At 48.4% G+C, this 12,462-nt stretch overlaps 1 protein-coding gene across 17 annotated transcripts in view; it reads right to left on the bottom strand.

Moving 5' to 3' along the window:
* Window positions 1-1,137: 1,137 nt before the first annotated feature.
* Window positions 1,138-12,462, bottom strand: part of TNS1 (tensin 1) — a 608,032-nt gene continuing 596,707 nt past the window's right edge. For all 17 annotated transcript variants that reach the window (XM_073647437.1, XM_073647438.1, XM_073647442.1 and 14 more), the window contains one exon: window positions 1,138-8,175. In XM_073647437.1, the coding sequence (XP_073503538.1) occupies window positions 8,037-8,175 (139 nt within the window). In that variant the 3' untranslated portion in view covers window positions 1,138-8,036. The remainder of the gene's footprint in view (window positions 8,176-12,462) is intronic.

Raw genomic sequence — 12,462 nt, 5'->3', positions numbered from 1 at the left:
CACAGGTGCTGCCAATCACAGGTGCTGTCACTCACAGTTGCTGCCACTCACAGGTGCTGCTAATCACAGGTGCGGACAATCACAGGTGCTGCCAATCACAGGTGCTGCCAATCACAGATGCTGCCACTCACAGGTGCTGCCAATCACAGGTGCTGCCAATCACAGTTGCTGCCACTCACAGGTGCTGCTAATCACAGGTGCGGACAATCACAGGTGCTGCCAATCACAGGTGCTGTCACTCACAGATGCTGCCAATCACAGATGCTGCCAATCACAGGTGCTGCCAATCACAGGTGCTGCTAATCACAGATGCTGCCAATCACAGGTGCTGCCAATCACAGATGCTGCCACTCACAGGTGCTGCCAATCACAGGTGCTGCCAATCACAGATGCTGCCACTCACAGGTGCTGCCAATCACAGGTGCTGTCACTCACAGATGCTGCCAATCACAGGTGCTGCCACTCACAGATGCTGCCACTCACAGATGCTGCCACTCACAGGTGCTGTTACACACAAGTGCTGCCAATCACAGTTGCTGCCACTCACAGGTGCTGCTAATCACAGGTGTGGACAATCACAGGTGCTGCCAATCACAGGTGCTGCCAATCACAGGTGCTGCCACTCACAGGTGCTGCCAATCACAGGTGCTGCCAATCACAGATGCTGCCACTCACAGGTGCTGCCAATCACAGGTGCTGTCACTCACAGATGCTGCCAATCACAGGTGCTGCCAATCACAGATGCTGCCAATCACAGGTGCTGCTAATCACAGGTGCTGCCAATCACAGATGCTGCCAATCACAGGTGCTGCTAATCACAGGTGCTGCCACTCACAGGTGCTGTTACACACAAGTGCTGCCAATCACAGTTGCTGCCACTCACAGATGCTGCCAATCACAGGTTCTACAACTCTGTGGATCCAGCTAGCTAGGTGGTCATTGTCTTCATCACAAGCTTTCTCATTGTATCAATGGAGACTGAACTCCACATTGTTATCTGCATGGGGGGTTGGTAGATAAATACTTTGGGGTTTTTTTCTAAGTGTGTCTATCAGGTGGTTGGGTGGGTACCATAAAACATACGGCCGGCTATGACCACATGAATGTAAACTTAAAGAAAAACTAAAGAAACTGACCTTTCAAGCAAAAGTATATTTTATATGATGTTATCACTGATAAAGCCATACAATAATTTGGAAAGAATTACGGACGTCTGTACAAACAGAAAAGTGAAAGCATAAAGTCTATTTTCTATTCAACGGAAGCAAAAAAAAAAAAAAAGAAAACAAAAAAACCAGGGCACATATATTTATACAAGTGATAACATTACCAGCACATGGATACAAAATATAAAGTATATTTCCATCTATATAAATACAGAGAGGGGGTATTCTCTTCCTTTTTATTATTCATTTTTTATTTTATGATTTTTTTTTTTTTTACATTTCTTTTTTTATTTTTCACTTTCATAGTTTTGGTTACCGATTGCTGGGATGATAGGTTGTGATTGTGATGCAAAATATATAATGTAAGCTTGTTAAGAGAGCCTGCAAAATCCCTGCTCCCACCGAGGTAGAAGACGGTTCTTTCACAATTGGGCAGGCATCTCTTTTACTAGTGGCAACAAAGGTTTTTGCAAAGCACAGTGGGGGGTTGAGTGAACGGTAGAGGAAATGATGACCCCTATTTGCTCCTCCACCGTCCGAAGCGTTCATGATGGAACAGTATTGATTAGCATGGAAAGACTAGAGGAGAACAGTTTTAGGGATTTTTGTAATGCATTGGAGTGAAAAAGTCAGATGTGGACTAGTCGTGTAATTCTGTACAGGTATTTTTAGTTCATTTCCGTCCTTACATGACACAATGTAGACCTTCTCCAGGATTTCTGAGGACCCTCGTCATCTACGAGGGATTATTGCATCAGATACTGTGTGGAACATTCAAAACAATCTCAGATTTAATCAAGACTTTGAAGAAACTGGAAGAGTTGGTGGTGTTCAGCGAACTTACGTTTTTGGACAGCCCAGAAGAGATGTTCTTCCAGGACTCGCCCTCTAGTCTGGGAATATAAAGGGCCATATTTGAAGTCAATTTCCTCCTTGCCAAAAAATGTCCAGCAGGGTTGGAAAATCCATCACATAAGGAAAGGTTTCTCTCCTTTTTTCCACTAGAATCAGTTTATTTTTCATAAATACATAGACTTCAGATATGGTCCACAGTTTTGAAAACGAGACATAGTTGACCTTATCTATTAAAGCGTTATTTTATTGGAATTCCTCCTAAATTCATCATCTTCTGACATGACAGTAGAGGAAAATGGTGGAAGTCCATGAGCCGGGACAACAAGCAAACAAACAAGTCCTTTTCAGGGCTCTCAAACTGAATTAATGACATTGGTGTTGGTCCATGAGCAGGACACTTACCCAGAAGGATCCGTTTCTTTTTAGGGTGCAGAAAGTCCCTCGGATGACATTAGTTCGGGACTATAAGCCATGACACCATCAAAGTAACCAGGCAGACCCAAACCCTGTTAGGGGACACTGGCGGTGCACCAAGAGCCTGGACACCAGGTGGGCGAGAGCTTTTTTTGGTTACTCCAACCCCAGTAGATGGCACCAACCATAGAAATTGTCAACGTGAGTCTTTCGCCAGAGTAATATTTGTTTGAGGGACACTCTTCATTTTACTCGTTATGGATTGTAGACCAATTATCTTTGCCATAATTTGCAAATAACCTTCCAGTCCATTTTCGGATGTTTCAGGGTCAATGTAAGGTTCAGTTCATTAGTTCAGGAATCCAGTTAGTTAGCATTAAGGCGTTGTGAAATATTCTGCAATACTGAAAATACCGTGAATGGCCAAAGTGGGTGAAGACTAGGTAGTCACTATACATCACATCTCCAGAAAAGTGCTCCATTAAGGCAAGATCGGGCAACATATCTTTTGGGTAACAACGTGTCTTTGGTTATTAGTTTATGCATCAAAGGCTTTGTGTGTCCAGTGTAGAGCAAGCAATACACCCTGCAAGGCTACATGGCCGAGCGGCCACCGAAAAGAGACCATGAGATCCCTTTCTAGCGGAGGCCATGTTCATTGGTGGCATGCGTGTTTTGTGTGACTCCAACTGCCCCCCTCCCCCGTAAAAAAAAACAAAAAAAATGACTCCTTCCATGTGTGTGAGATCACATGCGTGAATAAGAGAAGTGCGGTCACTTAAACGTCATATATCTATTGCACGTGATTCTATAGCTATTTATTCATGTCTTGCTCATTTCGCTACATACAAAAATATAAGCCAGGTCCGCAGGTTCTTGCATTCGTGGGCATTGAAGGACTGTTGGTGAACCAGTGGTTGGGACTATGACGATGACTTATAGACAATAAGGCAGCAAATGTGGAAGCCCCGGATCATTTCTATCCCGGCATCCGGGCTGATAAAGAATGGGGACTTCTGAGGACCCTACAGTAAGATGGAGAAGTGGCGATAAGGCCACCAGGAATACAGACTCTTAATGCTCCTTCAATGGTCCCAAATCCTGTAAGTACTATAATGTCACTGCTTTACATCTAACAGGCAAATAACCACTAATTCTAATCTTCAATGGATCCCACTGGACCGCAATACGCCAAGGGTCCAGGCTCCGGCATCAGCTGGAAGGATAAAGCTCAACTTCACAACTTCAATTTACTGTCCGATACACTGCAACAAAATCCAATACGTTGAAACTGCACTTTCAGAAAACTTTTAAAACTTTCCAAAAGTTTTGATTGCTTGGAGTCCGGGTGCTGAGACTTCTACCAATGGCTGAAACAAAGGTGCGGAAGCAATGACTGCTGTCCTCCATGTCTGAAGATCGGCTCAATAGAAGGTTCATGCGTTCTTATTCAGTCTCGGTAAACCTTTCTGTCTCACAATCAGTGAGGGGTCTCTGCACCCGGACCTCCACTGATTAAATATTCTTACATGTCCCTATGAAATGTAAAAAATTTTTCTGAAAATGCACTTACACCTAAAGTCTTTTGAAGACTGTATAAATCTTATGTATGGGTGCCCCCTAGTGGACAAAAATGTGTAAAAAATTATTTTTACACATTCAGGCAATAGAGCAACCACAGAGCAATATTCTTCTTTTTTCTGTACAGCTGATGCCCTCGCCATGTTATAACATAATGCTTCTGTATCTGGTATACAGGATCACAAAGCCAAGCTCGCTACAAAACGCTTCTCATTAGTATCACATGAACCAGCGACCTTCTAAACACTGCATGAATTCCTTCACACTCGACACCCGTCTGCGCTGATCCTTGCAGGCAGAGGGTGGCACACAGGGCGCCTGCCAGGCACTTTTGTGTAACCCATGAGCCCGCTGTGACTGACGCATTTCACAACCTGTAAGGCACTGAGTGGGATTAGTCCTAACAAGCAGGGGTGGTAAAAGGGTTAACATAGGTGCCATCTTTAGATCACACCAGTAAGAACGTCATGTTCTTGTATACGCGCCCAAAAAAGAAAATACGCACTCGCACGCCTCCCCAATACGGCCTCCCCCCCAATCCCTCTCACGTACAAAGACTTTCTGCACACAAAATACTGACGATTTATAAGGCGTCTGCCCAGGGAGGTCCACCGACCCATGGTGGGCACAGCGCCTCACACTGGGGAACACGTGGCAGTAACAGATGCCCAACTCGCACCCATCAATCTGTATGGATACGGGTGCTATGCATCTTAATATTAGGGGCATTCAGGGACCTATCTATGGACTGTCAGATGGGGACATGCTGGGACTGGTAGTACAGAGTATTAAATATTGCTGTAATATATCTAGAAATAATACTGAAACGTAAAGAATCCTTACAGGATCTGTGTATTACAGCCACGAGGATAGATCTACTAAAGTGCAAATGAAAAGTGATCTCTAATCTCCTGCTTCCCATTCATGGTCGCTTCTGTATCCACCGTATATTGCACTACTAATATCAGACGGTGGGCGACGCGCTGTAGACCCCTAATATATAATATCTATCTATAAAAATACAACTTTACATGAAAGCAGCGCAGATTCTCCGGATTATCCAAGCGTTAGCGTGGAGCAGGTCAGGGGTAGTCGTAGCTTTATCTCCCATTCACTTCTATGGGAATGCAGAGGATCAGTCAACAGCAACTTCCGCTGTCACTCATTGCGTTGGGCGCAGAGGGGACGAGGATGTCATTTAAAGGTGCAAAGTAATAAGAATTTTCTAAAGGAAGATTGGATTGCACTTTAGTAGATCTGAGCCCGCAGAAAGGAAATGGGATGAAAGCGTAATGGTAAAATATCACCAAACGCTGGGACATAAAGGGAGAACGCCCTGTCCAACTGTCCTAAAATACATGGAGGTCGTAAGAGTGGAGACCTCCGGAAAAGTCAACTCAACTTCGAGGGTCCCCAGAATGGACAACCTCTCCTTTAAGAGCATATGCACCCATGACGAGTCCTCTACCAGGTTCTGTATGTGCCTATGACAACTATGCCGGATACATTCAGCATATGGCAATACCACAAGCAACATTGGGCTCAAGTCCGGGTGAAGCAAGTTCTTTAAATCACAAGACTGAGCAATGTCTGTGAACTATCCCTTTAAATGAATTGGCTTCACCCATAGCCCTTTAGCACAGCTGTGGTTTTGCTTCCACATATTATGGAAATGGTTCATGATTTATGGTGAAAATAACCCCCGACCCATCAGCGTCTTCACAAAGAGATGGACATGAGCTCCGGGGGCTGATAGTTCAGTAGTATAGCGGGCAGAGGCGCCCACTAGTGGTGGGTTATGACCTAGGCAGGTAGTAGTCCGAGTTGCTATAAGCAGAGGCCTCTGTGCTCTGACATTGCTGAGCGGAGGGACGTCCTGCAGATTATTGCACAGTAATAACAAGATACAGATTATGGTTCCATCACTGGATCTTCAATGATGCAAAGTATCAGGAAAGAAGAGGAATGCAGCGCCCGGCCGGGGCGCCAGCAGACGCAGGGGTTCAGGTGGATGAGAAATCAGATTTTTCTGTTTGTTAATGTGGGAAGGAACATTTTGTCTCCTTAAAAGCCATAGTAATAGGAATGCAAAGTATCCATCACTGAGAATGCCGCCTATCCATTCACTACAGAGCGGTGACATCACTGAGAATGCAGCCTATCCATTCACTAGGGAGTGATGACATCACTGAGAATGCCGCCTATCCATTCACTAGGGAGTGATGACATCACTGAGAATGCAGCCTATCCATTCACTAGGGAGTGATGACATCACTGAGAATGCCGCCTATCCATTCACTAGGGAGTGATGACATCACTGAGAATGCCGCCTATCCATTCACTAGGGAGCGATGACATCACTGAGAATGCAGCCTATCCATTCACTAGGGAGTGATGACATCACTGAGAATGCAGCCTATCCATTCACTAGGGAGTGATGACATCACTGAGAATGCCGCCTATCCATTCACTAGGGAGCGATGACATCACTGAGAATGCAGCCTATCCATTCACTAGGGAGTGATGACATCACTGAGAATGCCGCCTATCCATTCACTAGGGAGTGATGACATCACTGAGAATGCCGCCTATCCATTCACTAGAGATGACATCACTGAGAATGCCGCCTATCCATTCACTAGAGATGACATCACTGAGAATGCAGCCTATCCATTCACTAGGGAGTGATGACATCACTGAGAATGCAGCCTATCCATTCACTAGAGAGCGGTGATATCACTGAGAATGCAGCCTATCCATTCACTAGAGAGTGATGACATCACTGAGAATGCAGCCAATCCATTCACTAGAGATGACATCACTGAGAATGCCGCCTATCCATCACCAGAGACCAGCGGTGACATCACTGAGAATGCAGCCTATCCACTCACTAGCGAATGATGACATCACTGAGAATGCAGCCTATCCATTCACCAGTTAGTGATGACATCACTGAGAATGCAGCCTATCCATTCACTAAGGAGTGATGACATCACTGAGAAAGCAGCCTATCCATTCACTAGGGAGTGATGACATCACAGAGAATGCAGCCTATCCATTCACTAGGGAGTGATGACATCACAGAGAATGCACCTCAGCTGTACAGCAGAGTAATGCTCTCTCTATAATCTCTGAGTACATAAATGCGTTTCTACAAGGCACAGTCTGAATATTCTCAGATGTGGGGTGTTGGAAACATTGTATCACCCACAAACATAAAGAAGAATCTATTTAATAAATACAATTTAGGTGAAAGGATGCGGAGCTCTTAATCTCACAAGGAATATTTTTATTAATCCCTTGGTTATGTTTGTGCCCATTTTGGGGGATAGTAACACGCAGGTACACAGGCTCAAGCATTTACTGTCTCTTTAAAAAAGAGAAAATTCTTCACAGGCCTATAGGCTCTGTTGCCTCTAATGAATGCAATCTTCATTCCCACCACTAGGTGTCAGACGTGTCAATGGAAATTCCCATACAATTTAGTGCACCTTCTCCTAAGTTCTCCACCATTGACGCCGTCACTGCTCACTCATTCATGTTGCTTTAAAAAGCCAGTAAATGTAGGTAGCTCTGTACAATCAAAGCATTTATACAAAATATAGCCTCATTATAATAGTTCTAGACAATTATAAATTCTGTGCACGCTAGATAGGTTTATATATGCACTTATATAGCGGTATATATTGTTTAGTATCTGCAGTATGGTATCGTCAATGAAAATGAACACCTCTATGTTATGATGCTGTGAGATCTCAGCAGTCAGACTGGCGACCTCCGTTTACGAGAAAGCAGTTTTACCGCCATTCCCTCATTTGCGTCAACCGTTTGATTATTGTATGAGGTTTGGGGGTTTTTTTGTTGTTGTTTTTTTTGGTTTGTTGCTTATCCTCCCCTTGGAGTAGCAGAACCCCACATCACTTCCCTTTTCCCATAATGCACTTTCTCTCTCGCCATCTTAAGAGTCTATATTCCAAAATTTCAGGCTGGTTCACGGTCAGGGGACGCAGCGGGAGGGGTTCATCTTTTTTGCAAGCCGATCACGCGGGAGACAAAGTTGACGATGGCAGAAGCCGGTTGGCCGGGGTCCAGCTCGGCAAACAGGTGGCAGACGTTGTCAGTCGTACTTCCTTGTTTCCGGGCCACAAAGCCAAATAATCTGCGGGAACGGAGGAAGACACGGGCGTTAGGACCGAGTGATCGTATAATATCCATTTAACCCCTTAGTGCAAGGCGTCGAAGTTGCTGCCATGTTTGGACCTTAAAACCAGAGCCCAAAAGCCCGTCTTCTCCATGGGAAAAGTTTTATAAATGTTGCTTCATAGAGTTCTGAAATTTGTTACAATTGTATCCGGTCTAAATATCCCAGCTGTTCTTAAAGGGGTTGTACCAAGTTTGGAAGTTCTCTCCTATCCATAAGAGAAGGTATAACTTACCAATCACTGGGGTCCGACTGATCTTGAAAACAGGAGCTCTGAGGAGATCATGCGCCCATCCGCTCCATTCATTCTTATGCGAGTGCCGAAGTGCCGAAGACTAACCGGCTGTTTCCCGCGGTACCATAAAGAATAAATGGTGCGGAGGTGCACAGGATCCACCACGGGGATCATCACAGCTCTGGATCTCGAGATCAGGGGGGTCCCAGCGGTTACATGATCAGGAGAGGTGCACAGGATCCACCACGGGGATCATCACAGCTCTCGATCTCGAGATCAGGGGGTTCCCAGCAGTTACATGATCAGGAGAGATGCACAGGATCCACCACGGGGATCATCACAGCTCTGGATCTCGAGATCAGGGGGGTCCCAGCGGTTACATGATCAGGAGAGGTGCACAGGATCCACCACGGGGATCATCACAGCTCTGGATCTCGAGATCAGGGGGGTCCCAGCGGTTACATGATCAGGAGAGGTGCACAGGATCCACCATGGGGATCATCACAGCTCTGGATCTCGAGATCAGGGGGGTCCCAGCGGTTACATGATCAGGAGAGGTGCACAGGATCCACCATGGGGATCATCACAGCTCTGGATCTCGAGATCAGGGGGGTCCCAGCGGTTACATGATCAGGAGAGGTGCACAGGATCCACCATGGGGATCATCACAGCTCTGGATCTCGAGATCAGGGGGGTCCCAGCGGTTACATGATCAGGAGAGGTGCACAGGATCCACCACGGGGATCAGGGGTGGATTAAGAGTAGCAAGGGCCCCGGGCAGTTTAGACGGCATGGGCCCCCCCACACACACACACCTGATGTATCACATGACTTGTCACATGATCCCCCTTTGATAGATCATGTGATAGTTCACGTGAAATTAATTCTGCACAATATTAACGTATTAATTATAATTATTTTTTTATATTAATTGTATGACTTAATATTGAGCACAATTAAGTATGCTGACATCCCCCTATGTATGTAGGGTCTCATACTGTATAATATGAGCTTTCACATAATCCTCCTATACACAGCCGGAGGATGCACGGCCCCCCCCCCCCCCAGATACAGCCGGAGGCCACACGGTGCCCCCCCCCCCAGATACAGCCGGAGGACGCACGGTGTCCCCCTCCCAGATACCGCCGGAGGACGCACGGTGCCCCCCTCCCAGATACAGCCGGAGGACGCACGGTGTCCCCCCCCCAGATACAGCCGGAGGACGCACGGTGCCCCCCCCCCAGATACAGCCGGAGGACGCACGGTGCCCCCCCCCAGATACAGCCGGAGGACGCACGGTGCCCCCCCCCCAGATACAGCCGGAGGACGCACGGTGCCCCCCCCCCCCAGATACAGCCGGAGGACGCACGGTGCCCCCCCCCAGATACAGCCGGAGGACGCACGGTGTCCCCTCCCCCAGATACAGCCGGAGGACGCACGGTGTCCCCTCCCCCAGATACAGCCGGAGGACGCACGGTGCCCCCCCCCAGATACAGCCGGAAGACGCACGGTGTCCCCCCCCCAGATACAGCCGGAGGACGCACGGTGCCCCCCCCCCCCCAGATACAGCCGGAGGACGCACGGTGTCCCCCCCCCCAGATACAGCCGGAGGACGCACGGTGCCCCCCCCCCAGATACAGCCGGAGGACGCACGGTGTCCCCCCCCCCAGATACAGCCGGAGGACGCACGGTGCCCCCCCCAGATACAGCTGGAGGACGCACGGTGTCCCCCCCCAGATACAGCCGGAGGACGCACGGTGCCCCCCCCCCCGATACAGCCGGAGGACACACGGTGCCCCCCCCCAGATACAGCAGGAGGACGCACGGTGTCCCCCCCCAGATACAGCCGGAGGACGCACGGTGCCCCCCCCCAGATACAGCCGGAGGACGCACGGTGTCCCCCCCCAGATACAGCCGGAGGATGCACGGTGTCCCCCCCCAGATACAGCCGGAGGACGCACGGTGTCCCCCCCAGATACAGCAGGAGGACGCACGGTGTCCCCCCCCAGATACAGCCGGAGGACGCACGGTGTCCCCCCCCAGATACAGCCGGAGGACGCACGGTGCCCCCCCCCAGATACAGCCGGAGGACGCACGGTGTCCCCCCCCAGATACAGCAGGAGGTCGCACGGTGTCCCCCCCAGATACAGCAGGAGGTCGCACACACACAAACAAACATATACAAAGACAAATACATACACGCATAGGCTGCGTGCCCACAGTGCGTTTTTCAAGCGTTTTTGCCACGAAATTTCCGCAGCGAAAATGCTGAAAAAATGCTTGGTAATACACGCCCCATGATCCCCAATGATAATCCGCTGTGCTGTGCACATGCTGCGGAAATTTCCACTGCGGATTATCATTGCGGAAAAAAACGCAGCATGTCCATTAATTTTGCGGACACGCAGTGTAATTGCCGCCATTGACTTGCATTGAATTGCTTAATATCCGCATCACTACATGTGCACATGCGGATATTAAGCGATTCAATGTGCGGATGGTACCCGGGTGTGGAGGACAGGAGGCTCTCATCCAGACCCGGGTACCATAGAAACTGTAAAAAAAGAATTTAAAATAAAAAAAGTAAAGATTATACTCACCTTCCGATGGCCCCCGGTCTCCTCAGCGATATGTCCGGTCTGTTGTATGCGTTGCGGTGGTGTGAAAGGACCTGCCATGACGTCATTTAGTCATGTGACAGGTCACACGACAGCTGATATCGGCTGTCGCATGACCTGTCACATGACTAAATGACGTCATGAAAGGTCCTTTCACACCACCGTGAGCCGCTCAACACACCGGACGCATCGCTGAGGAGACCGGGGGCCATCGGAAGGTGAGTATAATCTTTACTTTTTACCATTCTTATTCTTTTTTTTAACTAACTCGGTCACACTATATATGCCGGTTCCATGGATTTATATAGTGTGAACAAGTTGTCAAGCACTTTTCCAAGTGATGCTAAAATCGCTTGTCAACCCGCATGTGGAAATGCACGTGAAGAACGCTTCACAAACGCTTCTACCTGGTGGGAAAAACGCATGTACAATCCGCATGTACAATCCGCATGCGTTTTTCCTGCCAGGGAGAAGCGGAAAAAATCTGCAGCATTTCTGCATCGTGGGCACTTAGCCATAAACACATTTGAAACACAAAACTACATATAAACAGACGTATCACACAATGATATCTGCACACACTGACACATCACTCACCGTCCCCCTGCTCGGCTCCAGTCGTCCAGCTCCTCTATGGTGGTAAGAAGCAGTGCAGGGCGCACTGCATGACGTCACGCTAGCAGACACTGCCGCGCACAGGGCCGTGTCTTGTAGCTGTGATGCGGCCGGGCCAGCACACGTGTGCACGCACGATATGCAGATATGCGCACACATGCACACCGTACGCAGACATGCGCACAGACACATGCATACGTACATATCTTATAAACACATAAAACTGTCCTGTTCAGCAGCTCCTCAGGCATGTCTCAGTGCAGGGCCGCCGGCATGTCACAGACATGGCCCTGGACCATCAGAGGGGCCCACTCGCCGTTGGGGCCTGGGCTGCTTCTACAGCATCTGTGTAGGACCTCTGGTGCTGCTTGATTTCCGGCACTTCACCTGACATGGCCGTGCGCTGTGCGGTTGTGTCTGGTAGTAATGGCGCGGCAGGGGCAATACACAAGCACAATTATAGGCGCAGTGTCGCCCCTGCCGTGTCATTAATACCAGACACAGCCGCACAGCTCATGTCAGGTGAAGTGCCAGCTGTCCTGCACAGGGGAAGCAGCCTGGGCCACGACAGCGAGTGAGCCCCTCTTATGGTCCACAAATACATAGATATAGATACATACACACACACACATATACATACACTATATATATATATATATAAATAAAACACACACACACACTGCACATGGACTTACCCTTTCTGTACATGATGCAGGTTCTTCCATCTTCTCTGTGGGGCGGCCTCCCCTCCTCTTGAGGCCCGACTGCAGAGCTCTG

The sequence above is a fragment of the Phyllobates terribilis genome, unplaced genomic scaffold, assembly GCF_046119375.1.
Source record: "Phyllobates terribilis strain yellow unplaced genomic scaffold, ASM4611937v1 Scaffold_9__5_contigs__length_417890890, whole genome shotgun sequence".
Taxonomy (NCBI): Eukaryota; Metazoa; Chordata; class Amphibia; order Anura; family Dendrobatidae; genus Phyllobates; species Phyllobates terribilis.
This window is presented reverse-complemented; position numbering and strand designations above follow the sequence as displayed.